Raw genomic sequence first — 13,588 nt, 5'->3', positions numbered from 1 at the left:
AAGAACAATGGGAAGGTAACCAGATAACAGCTCCCTAACACAAGATAACAGCTGCCTGGTAGATCTAAGAACAACACTCAATAGTAAAAACCCATGTCCCACTGAGACACCTTCAGTTACATTGAGAAGGAAAAACAGCAGCCTGCCAGAAAGCATTTCTCTCCTAAAGTGCAGGCACAAGTCACATGACTGGGGGCAGCTGGGAAATTGACAAAATGTCTAGCCCCATGTCAGATTTCAAAATTGAATATAAAAAAATCTGTTTGCTCTTTTGAGAAATGGATTTCAGTGCAGAAGTCTGCTGGAGTAGCACTATTAACTGATGCTTTTTGAAAAAAAACATGTTTTCCGATGACAGGATCCCTTTAACATTTGCCCATCGGAGGTAAGGACAGGGCTGGGCTGCGTCTCCAGATGCTGCTCTTTACGCGGAGTGCCACATTTTAATCAAGTGCTCCATGCAGAGAGCAACAACCCGGGGGCACAAATGTTGTTTAAGGAACACTACTAAAGGCCCCTAGGGTAGTAAACGACCCCATTATCTTTACAAACAAGTTGTAAAACAATATTATATGGTATATAATAACATACCAGTTCTGATAAAACACGTAAACATGACATGTCACCAGTCTTCTTGGTAGAACACAGTGATCAAGTCATGACTGCACAACTACTTACATTGCTGATGCCTGGGCGTTTCCCTTACCTTCACATACTATGCTGTGCTGGCAAGGGAAGAAACTGATTAGTGCGGTCAGCTCAGAGCATACTAAACACTCTGCAGGACTGCTGGCACTAGAGGGGCTGAGGTTGGTCATAGTATTGGGAGTAGTTTGGACTCTGCGGAGGCTGCAGCTGATGGTTGGTAAGTCTGACTCCATTTGTTCTCTAAAAAAAAGAAAATTCAGGGAGATTATTAGTTTTATAAAAGTGTAAAAAACAACTCATGGCTACAGCTAAAGTGATTGTCTTTTTGGAATGCAGAAATGGTGTTTGCACACAGATTAAGTACTGTTATACTAATATTTGTATATACAAATTAAGGGTGGATTCAGTTTGGCATTCACAGATATCTTTTGTGAAGAATTTGGTGGTGGAGTCCAGTAATGATAGATTCAGCATGTACTTACTTTAAACATTCATAAGGCATATTTTGCATACCCAAAAGCAGAATGGTGATGATCACAGCTCTGCTAGTGCACTTAAATGCAAACTTAACTCTGATTCTGGGAAATGGTTTGGATTCTTGTCTTCAGCTTTGCTAAAAAAACTCAAGATCAATCCTTAAGTTCCTTAAATCTGGTGTGTGGGTGCCCCTATGGTACCTGAATTTCTGCGAAAAGTTTTTCACAAGGTGTGCTATCCTTCCATCTGTAATTAGGTCCAGGGGGGACTTCCCACGGTGATTGGCATAGTTGATGTCAGCTCCAGACAGAGCTAAAAAGCAAGCCATACCCGAACCAACATTCAGCTCTATATTTCCCAGCAACCCAGAGGCTTCCAACTGCAGAAATGAATAGAATAAGGATATGAAATTCTTGCTCAAAAAAGTGGAAATGTGTGTGTCTCCATTCCAATAACTTGGTAATCCTAACTAAATGTAACTAAAATAACTAAATGTAAAGTTTAATCATAAAAAATTTTTTTTTTTAAGCTATGTACTGTATTAAATAGGGGTTTAAATGTCCCCGTCTTTCATGCTGAATTCTTGTTCAGTTACCTTAGTGAGCAATGGCGATCCATTGCCTTCTTGCTGAGATTCAATGGATTTGAGATGTTGCCGCACAAATACTATGTGCATTGGCGTATCTCCATCCTCATCCTCCGCATTTACATTGGCACCCTCAGTCACCAAGAGATGCACCAAGCTGATGTGTCCCTGGGCGACGGCCAAATGCAAAGGGGTCTGGTTTCTGTTATTCCTGAGATTGACATCGCAGCGGCCCTGTGCCAACAACCACAAGCATTACTTGGTGGAAAGCAGATGAATGAGGTTAAGACAGACAAAAAGCATGAACATATCAGAGGATTCAGAGACTATTTTTTCATAGGTAGGGATTATTTTTTCATGCATTTTCCCTCACACAGACATTACAGGCAATGGTATTGCACAACATTTATCTGATTCACAGTTGTAGGGGCTGGTGCTGCAGAACTGCTTGCTAGAAATGTTCATAGATACCCCCATATTATTTATATATATATATATATATATATATATATATATATATATATATATATAGGAAAAGAAGGGAAAGGAAAAAGTGGAAAAAATCTTTTTACTTTATTATTTTGTGACAGATTTCCCTCCCTGCTTTTAATTTGCATATGCAAACTAGGATTCGGTTCTGCCAGGCACTCTGATTCGGCCGAATCTGAATCCTTACTGAATAAAGGCAGAATCCTGGCTGAATCTTATGTATACAGTCATATGAAAAAGTTTGGGAACCCCTCAGCAACTTCCTTTTAAAATATAACAAGCCTTATGGAAACAGTAGTATTTCAGCAGTGACATAAAGTTTATTGGATTAATAGAAAATATGCAATCATAACAAAATTAGACAGGTGCATAAATTTGGGCACCCCAACATCAATACTTAGTTGAGCCTCCTTTTGCAATGAAACAGCCTCTAGACCCTCCTATAGCCTTTCATGAGTGTCTGGATTCTGGATGGCGGTATTTTTGACCATTCGTCCATACAAAAATCTCTCCAGTTCAGTTAAATTAGATGGCTGCAGAACATGGACAGCCTGCTTCAAATCATCCCCATAGATTTTCAAATGATATTCAAGTTGGGGGACTGTGACGTCCATTCCAGAATATTGTACTTCTCCCTCTGCATAAATGCCTTTGTAGATTTCGAAGTGTGTTTAGGGTCATTGTCTTGTTGGAATATCCAACCCCTGCGTAACTTCAACTTTGTGACTGATGCTTGAACATTATCCTGAAGAATTTATTTATATTGAGTTGAATTCATCCGACCCTCGACTTTAACAAGGGCCCCAGTCCCTGAACTAGCCACACAGCTTCACAGCACGATGGAACCTCCACCAAATTTGACAGTAGGTAGCAGGTGTTTTTGCATACAACAAGCGACTCTGTTTATGGCTTGAGTGCAGAAAGGGCTCCTTCATATCACCCTGCCACACAGATGTTCAAATTGCGTTGAATTGTTGAACGATGTACAGATACACCATCTGCAGCAAGACGTTATTGCAGGTCTTTCACAAACCTCCGCATATGCCGCTCCTGTATTTTTCTTGGCCTACCAGAACTGGATTTTACAGCATCTGTGCCTGTGGCCTTCTATTTGCTGATTACATTCCTTGCAGTTGAAGCTGACAGTTTAAACCTATGAGAGCTTTTTTGTAGCCTTCTCCTAAACCATGATACTGAACAATCTTTGTTTTCAGATTTTTTGAGAGTTGCTTTGAGGATCCCATGCTGTCACTCTTCAGAGGAGAGTCAAACAGAAGCACAACTTGCAATTGGCCACCTTAAAAACATTTTCTAATGTTTGGACACACCTGCCTATGAAGTTCAAGGCTTACCAAGATAATCCAACCAATTTGGTGTTGCCATTGTTCAGTATTGAGCAGTTACATGAACTCAAATTAGCAAAATAACAAGGGTACCCACATTTTTGCACAGTCAGTTTTTCACATTTGATTTAATTCCATACAACTGAATACTGCTTCACTAAAAATCTTTGTCCAGAAAACACCCCAGTACTCAGATGTTCCTGGGAAATGAAAGACACACAGCTGTTATCTTTTTTGTTGAAAGTGAAGTAAATTATTATGCAGGCTGAGAGGGGTTCCCAAACGTTTTCATATGACTGTTTATATACTGTATATATACACACATAAAGATATCCACAATAGAAGCTTGCAAGCCCCAACAAAAAGCAGCTAATATGGAGCGAGCTAAATATAAAAGCAGAACAATTATGGCCTTTTCTAAAAATATTAAACAGGCTCGGACGTTAATCAAAAGAGTTGTTGCAGCCACACTACATTCTATTCTATAAAAGACTTAATTTGCGCTGCCGACTCCATTATAAATGCAATGCAGTGAATAAACGTGCATAAGAAAGGTAGGGGTCTACCCCATTTAATAACTATCTCTACCCCTACTAAAGGCAAATCACATCACTTCAGTAATGGTCACCCACATAGTAACATCTTAGACTTCTTGATGTTGATCCTGCAGAAGACACACATCTCTGCTAATAACATAGAGGGTGCTGGAGATGTTTTTAGCTGTGAGCTAACCCAGAGCAAGGATTTCACTTTCGTCAAGAGCAAAGTGCAAAGTTACCTCTTTGATCAATATCTCTACTACTTCCTGGTGGTTGTTGAGTGTTGCAAGATGTAGGGCAGTGAAACCATCTTCTTTTTTAGAGTCTACAAGCTGCCGTGCTCTCTCCAGGATCTTTCTTACAGCACTGGGGAGATGATTAGAGATAGGTTATAATGATACAATAGCTGGGTAGGATTTGGATGGCGCTTTAAATGCAGCGGTGTTACAAATTCCTAGTGCTATTTCCCTTTAAATTAACTTTTTGAGTGTTGTAAAGACTGCTGTTCTGAGACATTAATTTTTTTGTTCAGCAGCTCCCCAGTATGTAATTGTAGCAGCTAGCTGCTATGGTCAAAATGTCCCTAGCAACCAGGCAGTGTTTTGAATACATAGGAGAGGGTCAGACATGATAGGTAAGTAATAACAAGTAACAATAACATTTTAAGCTCATAGAACAATAGTGTTTGGCTGTTGGGGTCAGTGGCCCCCATTTGAAAGCTTAAAAGATTTCTAACCCTTTCTGGGTTAGAACCCAAAAACAAGCCCCATGCTGATTATGGTGGGTAACAAAACAATGGAAGTTCCTACTACAGTAAAAAACATTATTTCAATGTTTGGGCTGCAAAGCTTATTTTCCAACTTTATTAGGGTCCATTGTGGCCAAACATTAAATAAAACTACACTATGGAAATGTCTTTCCCCCCTGCTACGAAAGCTTTAGGGTGTACAGAGACACTCAGAGGCACAAACAGGTACTACACTCGCAAAAACAATAATATAAGAAGCATTTAAAGGGTGTTATAACCTTCCAAAAACTTTTTTTTTTACTTCAGCTGTTTTCAGAATATTCGCCATAAACATAGACTTTTTTAATTGCTTTCCATCTTTTAATTTATATCATTTTTTCAAAAATTGAAGTTTAAAGTTTAATGTTCCTGTCTCTGGGGGTTCAGTCTGGCAGCTCAGATAACAAATGTATCAACTAAATGTTTCAGTTTAGAGGGTCAGTGACTCCCCCCTCCCAGAGCTGTTTTAAAAGGCGAAAAAGGAAACATTACATTTCGATATTAAAGAAATAAATAAATAGAAAATAGAAAGTAATTGGAAAAAGTCTTTATTTCTGGTGAACAACCTGAAACCAACTGAACTTAGAAAAGTGTTGGAAGGTGAAAACCCCTTTAATAGTGTTTTAAACTAGCAATGCGTAACAAAACTGCTAACTTACAGTTAACATATGTAATTTCTCATTTTGTATCAAGAGTGAAGGCATCTTTGAACAGAAGAGGCCACTTGTAACAGAGTCGTATTTTTATTTAGGCCCCCGAGGGCCTGTGTGTAAGGCGGCACGGTTTTGGGGTGCCTATTTTTTTTTTAAAACCTTCCCCACCCTCCTCCACAGATTTCGATCCTGTGACGGAGCTGAGGGGGTGAGGGGTAGGGGGTCAGAGAAACACTGTGGAAGTGACATCAGCACGCACGTCATCGGACCTAAATACAGCCCCGCTTGCTAAGAGTGGCCAGTTACCCATAGCAAATACCCAGTCATTTGCTTTGATCAGACAGCTACATGAAAAACAATGAAAGGAAACATTTGATTGGCTGCCATGGCTCACTGGACAAGTCCAAATCTGCACATTGTTAGTAAATGAGCCATGGTTGATTTTATTTTACCTGGAAAAGAAATGATGCACTTTGAATCCATAATTTCTGGATTAGCAGTCCTTTGCATATGAAACCCAAATTCTTTTTTTTATTAAAACATCCATACCTGTTATTAAGGAGTTTAGATATCTGAGCTGTCAATCACACATTGCTTGCCCCGCCTCTATGCATGAGGCATAGAGGTGGAGCAGGCTGTTACTCAATTCAGCACTTACTAGATGTTCCTGCAATACGCACAGAGTGCCTCTCTCCTCAGGCTCTATAGTTGTGTAGGGAAGTGCACATGGACATTAGGGGGGTTATTTATCAAGGTCGGAGTATTTCTAAGTTAGAAATCCGAGCAACTCTGATTGCCCGAATGGACCTTATTTATGAAGAAAAAAGCCTGAAAAAAAAGGGGTCAGGCAAACTTCCGAGATTTCCACGAAAACTCCAAATTGTTTGTGGTTTCCCGGCAAAAAACCTCAGAAATCTATGAAAAAATCGTAGTTTTCTGAGTTTTTTCCCCCCCAGAAACCGCAAACTCATCAGATATCGGTACAGACATCAGCTCAGACACTGGGACCTTCCCCATTGACTTCTACAGGACCTCAAGAGCTTTTAGATGCTGGGGTTTCGGATTCTGAGTTTTTAGGCCATCGGATTTTAATAAATCTCGAAAAATTTGGGTTTTTTTCTACTCCGAAAACCACTAATTATTCAAGGTTCGGATACTCAGACCTTGATAAATAACCCCCTAGGTCTCCTATTCTGGCACATACACAAGAGTTTATGATGATGATAAACAAGTTGCCTTAAAAACATTTGCCACAAAATGGTGCCTTCCTGCTTGCTTTGATTGTGTAATGCCAAGACTGAAGGAAACACCATTTAAATAATATATATACTATAAGTAAAGTTTATTTTGCTCAACTATCATGATATAAAGAATTTCGAATTATTTCTTAGGGTGACAGATCCCCTTTAATAGTAAACTAAAGCCAGGGTTAGACTGGGAAAAAAAACTGTTGGGCCCCGCCGACCTAGACCCACTCCTGCCTGACTCCGCTCGGTCCCCTGACCCCCCCTGGACCCTGATTAGCCACAAAAAGAGAACAGATACGGTGGGGGGGGGTTGCAACTAAGGCAGGGGGCCATTGGGGGGTAGTGAAGGACCCTGTGATAGAACCTCCTAAGGACTTCGAGTGTTATTAAGTCACATGACATTACATGGTGACGGATGTTTAAGAGGAAAACAGTGACCTGCAATAAGCCTGACTTGTCCATTAACAGGCATCAAGCTTGCACAAAGAAAATGCCAATGTACAAAGTACAAGCATATGCAGCATTTACCTGCCAAGAATTTTAGCTTGTTTTTCCTACAAAAAGCATGTTATTTTATGGTCCAAACCAAACAACTAATTTCCTTTTTATTGTGCTTAAAAAATCACATTATATCCAGTGCATCTGCAAAGAATGCCAACACCAACAGGCCTGTTTGTCCTGGAAAGATGATGGCAGTGGAAGGCAATGAGCCTGTAAAAATAACGGCAGGTGCACCACCTCTAAGTCCAAGTTACAACATCCATCATAAATAACCAATTAGAGGTGACGCTGTTTGTAGATGGGTTAAAAAGTGCATATGAGAAAGGAAGAAGATCCATAAGTTTAGGGAACTTGCACTCATATTTTAACACAAAAAGGTCCTACATCCCCTGAGCAAAACAGTATGACAAAACAGTCCCCATGAAATCCTAATATAAAAATGCAGAGAATTGCTAGGTGTTCCCACTAGACTACTCATACAGTATGATGATAATATAGAGGATTCAGGTTATCTGTGAGCAATTGCAGTATTCCCATGAAGGAGAACTAAACCCTAACAACAATAAGGTGTAGAAATGCTACTGTATATTTTACATACTACTTTACTGCACCAGCCTAAAGTTTCAGCACAAAATTGTGCACGAGAGCTCCCCACCTTGAATTTTGCTAGGATTGTCAGTGACATTGCACATGCTCAGTGTAATCCGAGCAGCTGTTGAGAAGCTAAGCTTAAGGGTCATCACAAATCAGCAAGCAGAAAATGAGGCTGATGCTACACAGCTGATTATAAAATTCTCATGCTAATTGCACAGGTTTCTAAACTGCCATGTAAGGAGAATTTGAATTCATTACTAATTAGGGATGCACCAAATCCACTATTTTGGATTTGGCCGAACCCTTGAATTCTTCGCTAAAGATTTGGCTGAATACCGAACCAAATCCTAATGAAGGGGAAATTTTTTTTACTTCCTTGTTTTATGACAAAAAGTAATGAGATTTCCCTCCCCGCCCCTAATTTGCATATGTAAATTAGGATTCGGATTCGGTTTGGATGGGCAGAAGGATTCGACTGAAAAAAAGCAGAAAAAAAGACTGGGGAGATCTTCTCTGCTAAAGGGCTGTGGTTGTCTTGGGCTGGTACAGAAGCCAAAAATATTATGCACAAAATTTCTAGCCTCCTTCTTTAGTTAAAGGGATACTGTCATGGAAAAAACTGTTTTTTTTTCCAAATTGTATCAGTTAATAGTGCTGCTCCAGCTCTGCACTGCAATCTGTTTCTCAAAAGAACAGATTTTTTTATATTTAATTTAGAAATCTGACAGTTGTCAGTTTCCCAGCTGCCCCCAAGCATGTGACTTGTGCTCTGATAAACCTTAGTCACTCTTTACTGTTGGACTGAAAGTTGGAGTGATGTCACCCCCTCCCTTTCCCCCCCAGCAGCCTAACAACAGTACAATGGAAAGGTAACATATAGCAGCTCCCTACTACAAGAAAACAGCTCCCTGGTAGATCTAAGAACAGAACTAAATAATAAAATTCAGGTCCCACTGCGACACATTCAGTTACATTGAGAAAGAGAAACAACAGCCTGCCAGAAAGCAGTTCCATCCTAAATTGCTGGCTCTTTCTGAAAGAACATGCCCAGGCAAAATGACCTGAGATGGCGCCTACACACCATTATTACTAAAAAAAAATACACTTGCTTGCTGGTTCAGGAATTTTATATTTTAGAGTGAATAATTTGCATTGTAAACAGTGTCATTTAGAAATAAAAGCAACATCATAAAAATCATGACAGATCCCCTTCAAGCTTTAAAAGGTGAAAGTGATTGATGAGGGATGCCCAGCTAGTGTCTCTTCCGTTTTCCTGAATTATATAGCTTTCTGCAACTCCCAAGTCCAGTGGGTACCAGGCTGGCCACACCAAGTAGAGCCCCGTAGAGCTTACAATCTAAATGGTAACTCCATTTTTGTCAGTTGTGTTACTGCTGATGCCTTCTAACAATTAGCAAGAAGATGACCATCTGATGGTCTCTGTAAAATGAAGTAAAAACATCAGGAATGAGGTGAAATTTGCCCTGGCAGCATTTAAATGCAAATACCACAGGCACCACTGACACCAAGATAAGGGTCACTGACCTGCTATACCGGATCTATTATCCAGAATGCTTGAGACCTTGGGTTTTCTGGGTAAGGGATCTATCTGTAAGTTGGATCACCATACCTTAAAGGGATCCTGTCAGCAGAAAACATGTTTTTTTGAAAATGCATCAGTTCATAGTGCTACTCCAGCAGAATTCTGCACTGAAATCCATTTCTCAAAAGAGAAAACAGATTTTTTTATATTCAATTTTGAAATCTGACATGGGGCTAAACATTTTGTCAATTTCCCAGCTGCCCCCAGTCATGTGACTTGTGCCTGCACTTTAGGAGAGAAATGCTTTCTGGCAGGCTGCTGTTTTTCCTTCTCAATGTAACTGAATGTGTCTCAGTGGGACATGGGTTTTTACTATTGAGTGTTGTTCTTAGATCTACCAGGCAGCTGTTATCTTGTGTTAGGGAGCTGCTATCTGGTTACCTTCCCAATGTTCTTTTGTTTGGCTGCTGGGGGGAAAAAGGGAGGGGGGTGATATCACTCCAACTTGCAGTACAGCAGTAAAGAGTGATTGAAGTTTATCAGAGCACAAGTCACATGACTTGGGGCAGCTGGGAAATTGACAATATAGTTACATAGTTAAATTGGGTTGAAAAAAGACAAAGTCCATCAAGTTCAACCCCTCCAAATGAAAACCCAGCATCCTTACACACACCCCTCCCTACTTTTAATTAAATTCTATATACCTATACTAACTATAGAGCTATATGTCTAGCCCCATGTCAGATTTCAAAATTGAATATAAAAAAATCTGTTTGCTCTTTTGAGAAATGGATTTCAGTGCAGAATTCTGCTGGAGCAGCACTATTAACTGATTCATTTTGAATTTTTTTTTTTCCCATGACAGTATCCCTTCAAGTCTGCTAAAACATTTAAACATAAAATAAGCCCAATAGAATTGTTTTTAAACCAATATGGACTCATGCAGCTTAGTTACCACCAAGGTCGTGTTTTATTATTACAGAGAAAAAGGAAATAATTAGAATTATATGCTTAAATTGACTTTATTGAAGATAGCTCTCATGTAATTTGGAGCTTTATAGATAACAAGCATGTAGATAAAGGATCCCATATCTGTATAGTACTGGGCTCCCTCATCTCTGATCCTGGTCTGCACACACACACTCTTCCCTGTGACAGACATTGGCATCTACTATACACATAGCAATGCAAAGCTGCGTTTAGATGATGACAGATACTTACAGGACATTTCCCTTGAGAGCTGAGTGATGCAGTAGATTAAACCCTTGATTGTTCTGCACAGTGAAATCTATATTGGGCACTTCAGAGAGGATCTCAATGATGCTTCTAAAGTCTGCTGTGATTGCATAATGCAGAGGTGTGTCCCCGAAGGAGTCCTGCAAGCAGAGGGTCCACTTTACATAATTCATTTTAGCTGCATAGTATTCACTATGTAGTAATCATAAACAGATGGGGTAATCATTATTATTACTGCTACAAGCTATGTTTAAAAGACTATAATGTAATCCAGATATATTCAGACTTCATGCGTTAAGTCCCTATAATCATGTGAGGCCCTCATAACCCAGATCGGCTCCTCTTTCCACTGTACTGGGATCCCAAGAGGCAGGACCCACAGTTTTGGGAACCAGCATGAATCTGTTACTGACAGGAAGAAAGAATTGCTACAGGGAATTGTTCTCTTCCTTGGCTAAATATTCGGTTCAATGACATAACCCAAAATTGTATGTCTGTGTATTCTGTTTGCTATTGAATTATTGCCTTTTAATATACAAGTAACTTGATTGATAACTAATTCTTGCAGTGTGGGAACCATTGTATGCTTATTATCATGAGCTATGATCCACGACCAGATACTATGTACAGAATTTTATTTCTGCATACAAAATCAGTTCCTCTCATCATGCACAGCTCATTTATGATGAATGATGCTAAATAAACCGTGAGGAGGCAGTATACTGTACAGCTTGGATTACATAATGCTGACATATTTGAAGATAAAATCATGGTGAACTGTAGGCTATTTTCCCCTTTGTATTTTTTGCTTTAACGTACAAAAACTAAAAATATTATGGGGCCCATTTACTTTGTTCGAGTGAAGGAATAGAGGAAAAATAGTTTCGAATTTCGAATGTTTTTTTTGGCTACTTCGACCATCAAATGGGCTACTTCGACCTTCGACTTTGAACCGAACGATTCGAACTAAAAATCGTTCGACTATTCGACCATTCGATAGTCGAAGTACTGTCTCTTTAAAAAAAACTTCAACCCCCTAGTTCGCCACCTTAAACCTACCGAGGCCAATGTTAGACTTTCCAAGGTTTTTTTGATCAAAGGAATTTCATTCGATCGATTAAAATCCTTCGAATCGAACGAATTGTGCTAAATCCTTCAACTTCGATATTCGAAGTCGAAGGATTTCAATTCGGCAGTCGAATATCGAGGGTTAATTAACCCTCGATATTCGACTCTAGGTAAATTTGCCCCTATAGGTCGCCGAGTGCTTTATCCAGGTCATGGAACTCTGAGGTTATTAATATAATCTAATATCCTAATATCTCATATTTTCCAACATTTATTATAATACACAAGTTTTAGTAAGTCATGTGACAATAATGAAATCACTACTCACCGATTATAACTAATGACATCACTGGTCACCATTTATAAGCATTTAATATACAGGATATTCAAGGCTTCTGAGTATATATATGGACAAACAATCCCTGTTTTGTTTAAGGGGTAAGGCATTTCTTAGTAGCTGTATGCACAAAATTCCTCAATGTCTTTAATATATTGATAGGTTGAGTGCAGAGGATCTCTTGCATATGTCTATATGTATTTTGTGGTCACAGCCTCATTGCAACCCCTCCCCCCCGCCTATTGGTTTTTAAAAATGAGAGGTGAGCACAACTTTCCCTTGTTTGTTATAGTTTATACAGGAGCAGTGGCCAGCTCCATGTTGTAGCTCCCACCCTCTACCATCAGGTGATCCCAGTGGTGGGCAATAAAAGGGCAACCATGTTTTAACCTTGACTCCTTCAAGTGTTAATATTCTGGTTTCATTACCTGCAGGTTGATGGCACAATTTGGGTTGCACAGGACTTGAACTACCTCTGTGAAGCCTTTGTTTACTGCAATGTAGAGTGCTGTACACTTGGCGTTATTCAACAGTTCTGTATTGGCTCCTTTAGATAACAAAACTCTCACCACGCCAGCCTGATTTCTAGAGAAAGGGAGACACAATGTTAGGCACATTAATCATTTTCATGGAGTTTCACGTAGCACAAGAAATAAATGTAGTACATGTATTGAAATCCTTACTAATGCTACCACTACAAATACTCGTAATCACTCGTAATCCAGTGGGATGATTGGGCACATATTAGTGTACGTATATATCCCTAAGCCTAATGACATAAGTACAAAGATCATCACATGATGGAAATGAGGGTTAGTTCATTTTAAAATCAACCTATGTCCAAGCACACAAGTTATACAAAGTATACACTTCGCATACTGTGTGGTGCACTATAAATAAAATCTTCTTAGTTAGACAGAAGGTACAACATACATGAGGTTATCACAAAAGACCATCAGAAATGTAGGACTCAAGCTGCAGCTTGAAATGGAGGGGGAAAAAAACCGCATAACAATAGGTTCACCTGCCTCCAGTGAAAGGAAATTGTTTCTTGGTGTAAAGATATGGGATCTATGATCCAGGATGCATGTATGGTTTTCAGAAAAAGCATCAACTTTATGTACTAACTTATTATTATTATTATTGAGCAGAAGAATATTGATAAATAATGGTGAACGGTTTTATTAAACAGGAAATTACATTTCTGTATAACAGACTCCCATATCTGTCTAGGAAAGGTGAGCAACAGATGGCAGGAATGGTCCATTGGTTAGTCACAATAGGGAAGGTTAACATATAAAAATTAATAACAGGTAAAGAATGGGTGTTAAAAGAAAGTTGCAGTCTCAGAATGAGAGAGTCTTCAAGCTTCTATCTTTTAAATTTAATACCAAATGTGTAACATCTATTTATAAACATTTGCTGCATTTGTATCTGTAGAGAGTATCGTCGCAGGCAATATGGCAGTGCATCCTTTTAAGCACCAGCAAAAATAATTGTTGGTGCTTAAATAAATGTTTTATGCCAAGCAAAGACATAA

The 13,588-nt window shown here is 39.2% G+C and overlaps 1 protein-coding gene across 3 annotated transcripts in view; it reads right to left on the bottom strand.

The window, feature by feature from the left end:
- The window catches only part of mib2.S (MIB E3 ubiquitin protein ligase 2 S homeolog), a 67,867-nt gene that overhangs the window by 5,096 nt on the left and 49,183 nt on the right, over nucleotides 1–13,588 (bottom strand). For all 3 annotated transcript variants that reach the window (NM_001127864.1, XM_018226764.2, XM_018226765.2), the window contains 6 exon segments: nucleotides 707–888; nucleotides 1,326–1,504; nucleotides 1,721–1,945; nucleotides 4,322–4,448; nucleotides 10,629–10,783; nucleotides 12,477–12,633. In NM_001127864.1, coding sequence (NP_001121336.1) covers nucleotides 707–888; nucleotides 1,326–1,504; nucleotides 1,721–1,945; nucleotides 4,322–4,448; nucleotides 10,629–10,783; nucleotides 12,477–12,633 — 1,025 coding nt within the window.

The sequence above is a fragment of the Xenopus laevis genome, chromosome 7S (genome assembly GCF_017654675.1).
Source record: "Xenopus laevis strain J_2021 chromosome 7S, Xenopus_laevis_v10.1, whole genome shotgun sequence".
In the NCBI taxonomy this organism is placed as follows: Eukaryota; Metazoa; Chordata; class Amphibia; order Anura; family Pipidae; genus Xenopus; species Xenopus laevis.
This window is presented reverse-complemented; position numbering and strand designations above follow the sequence as displayed.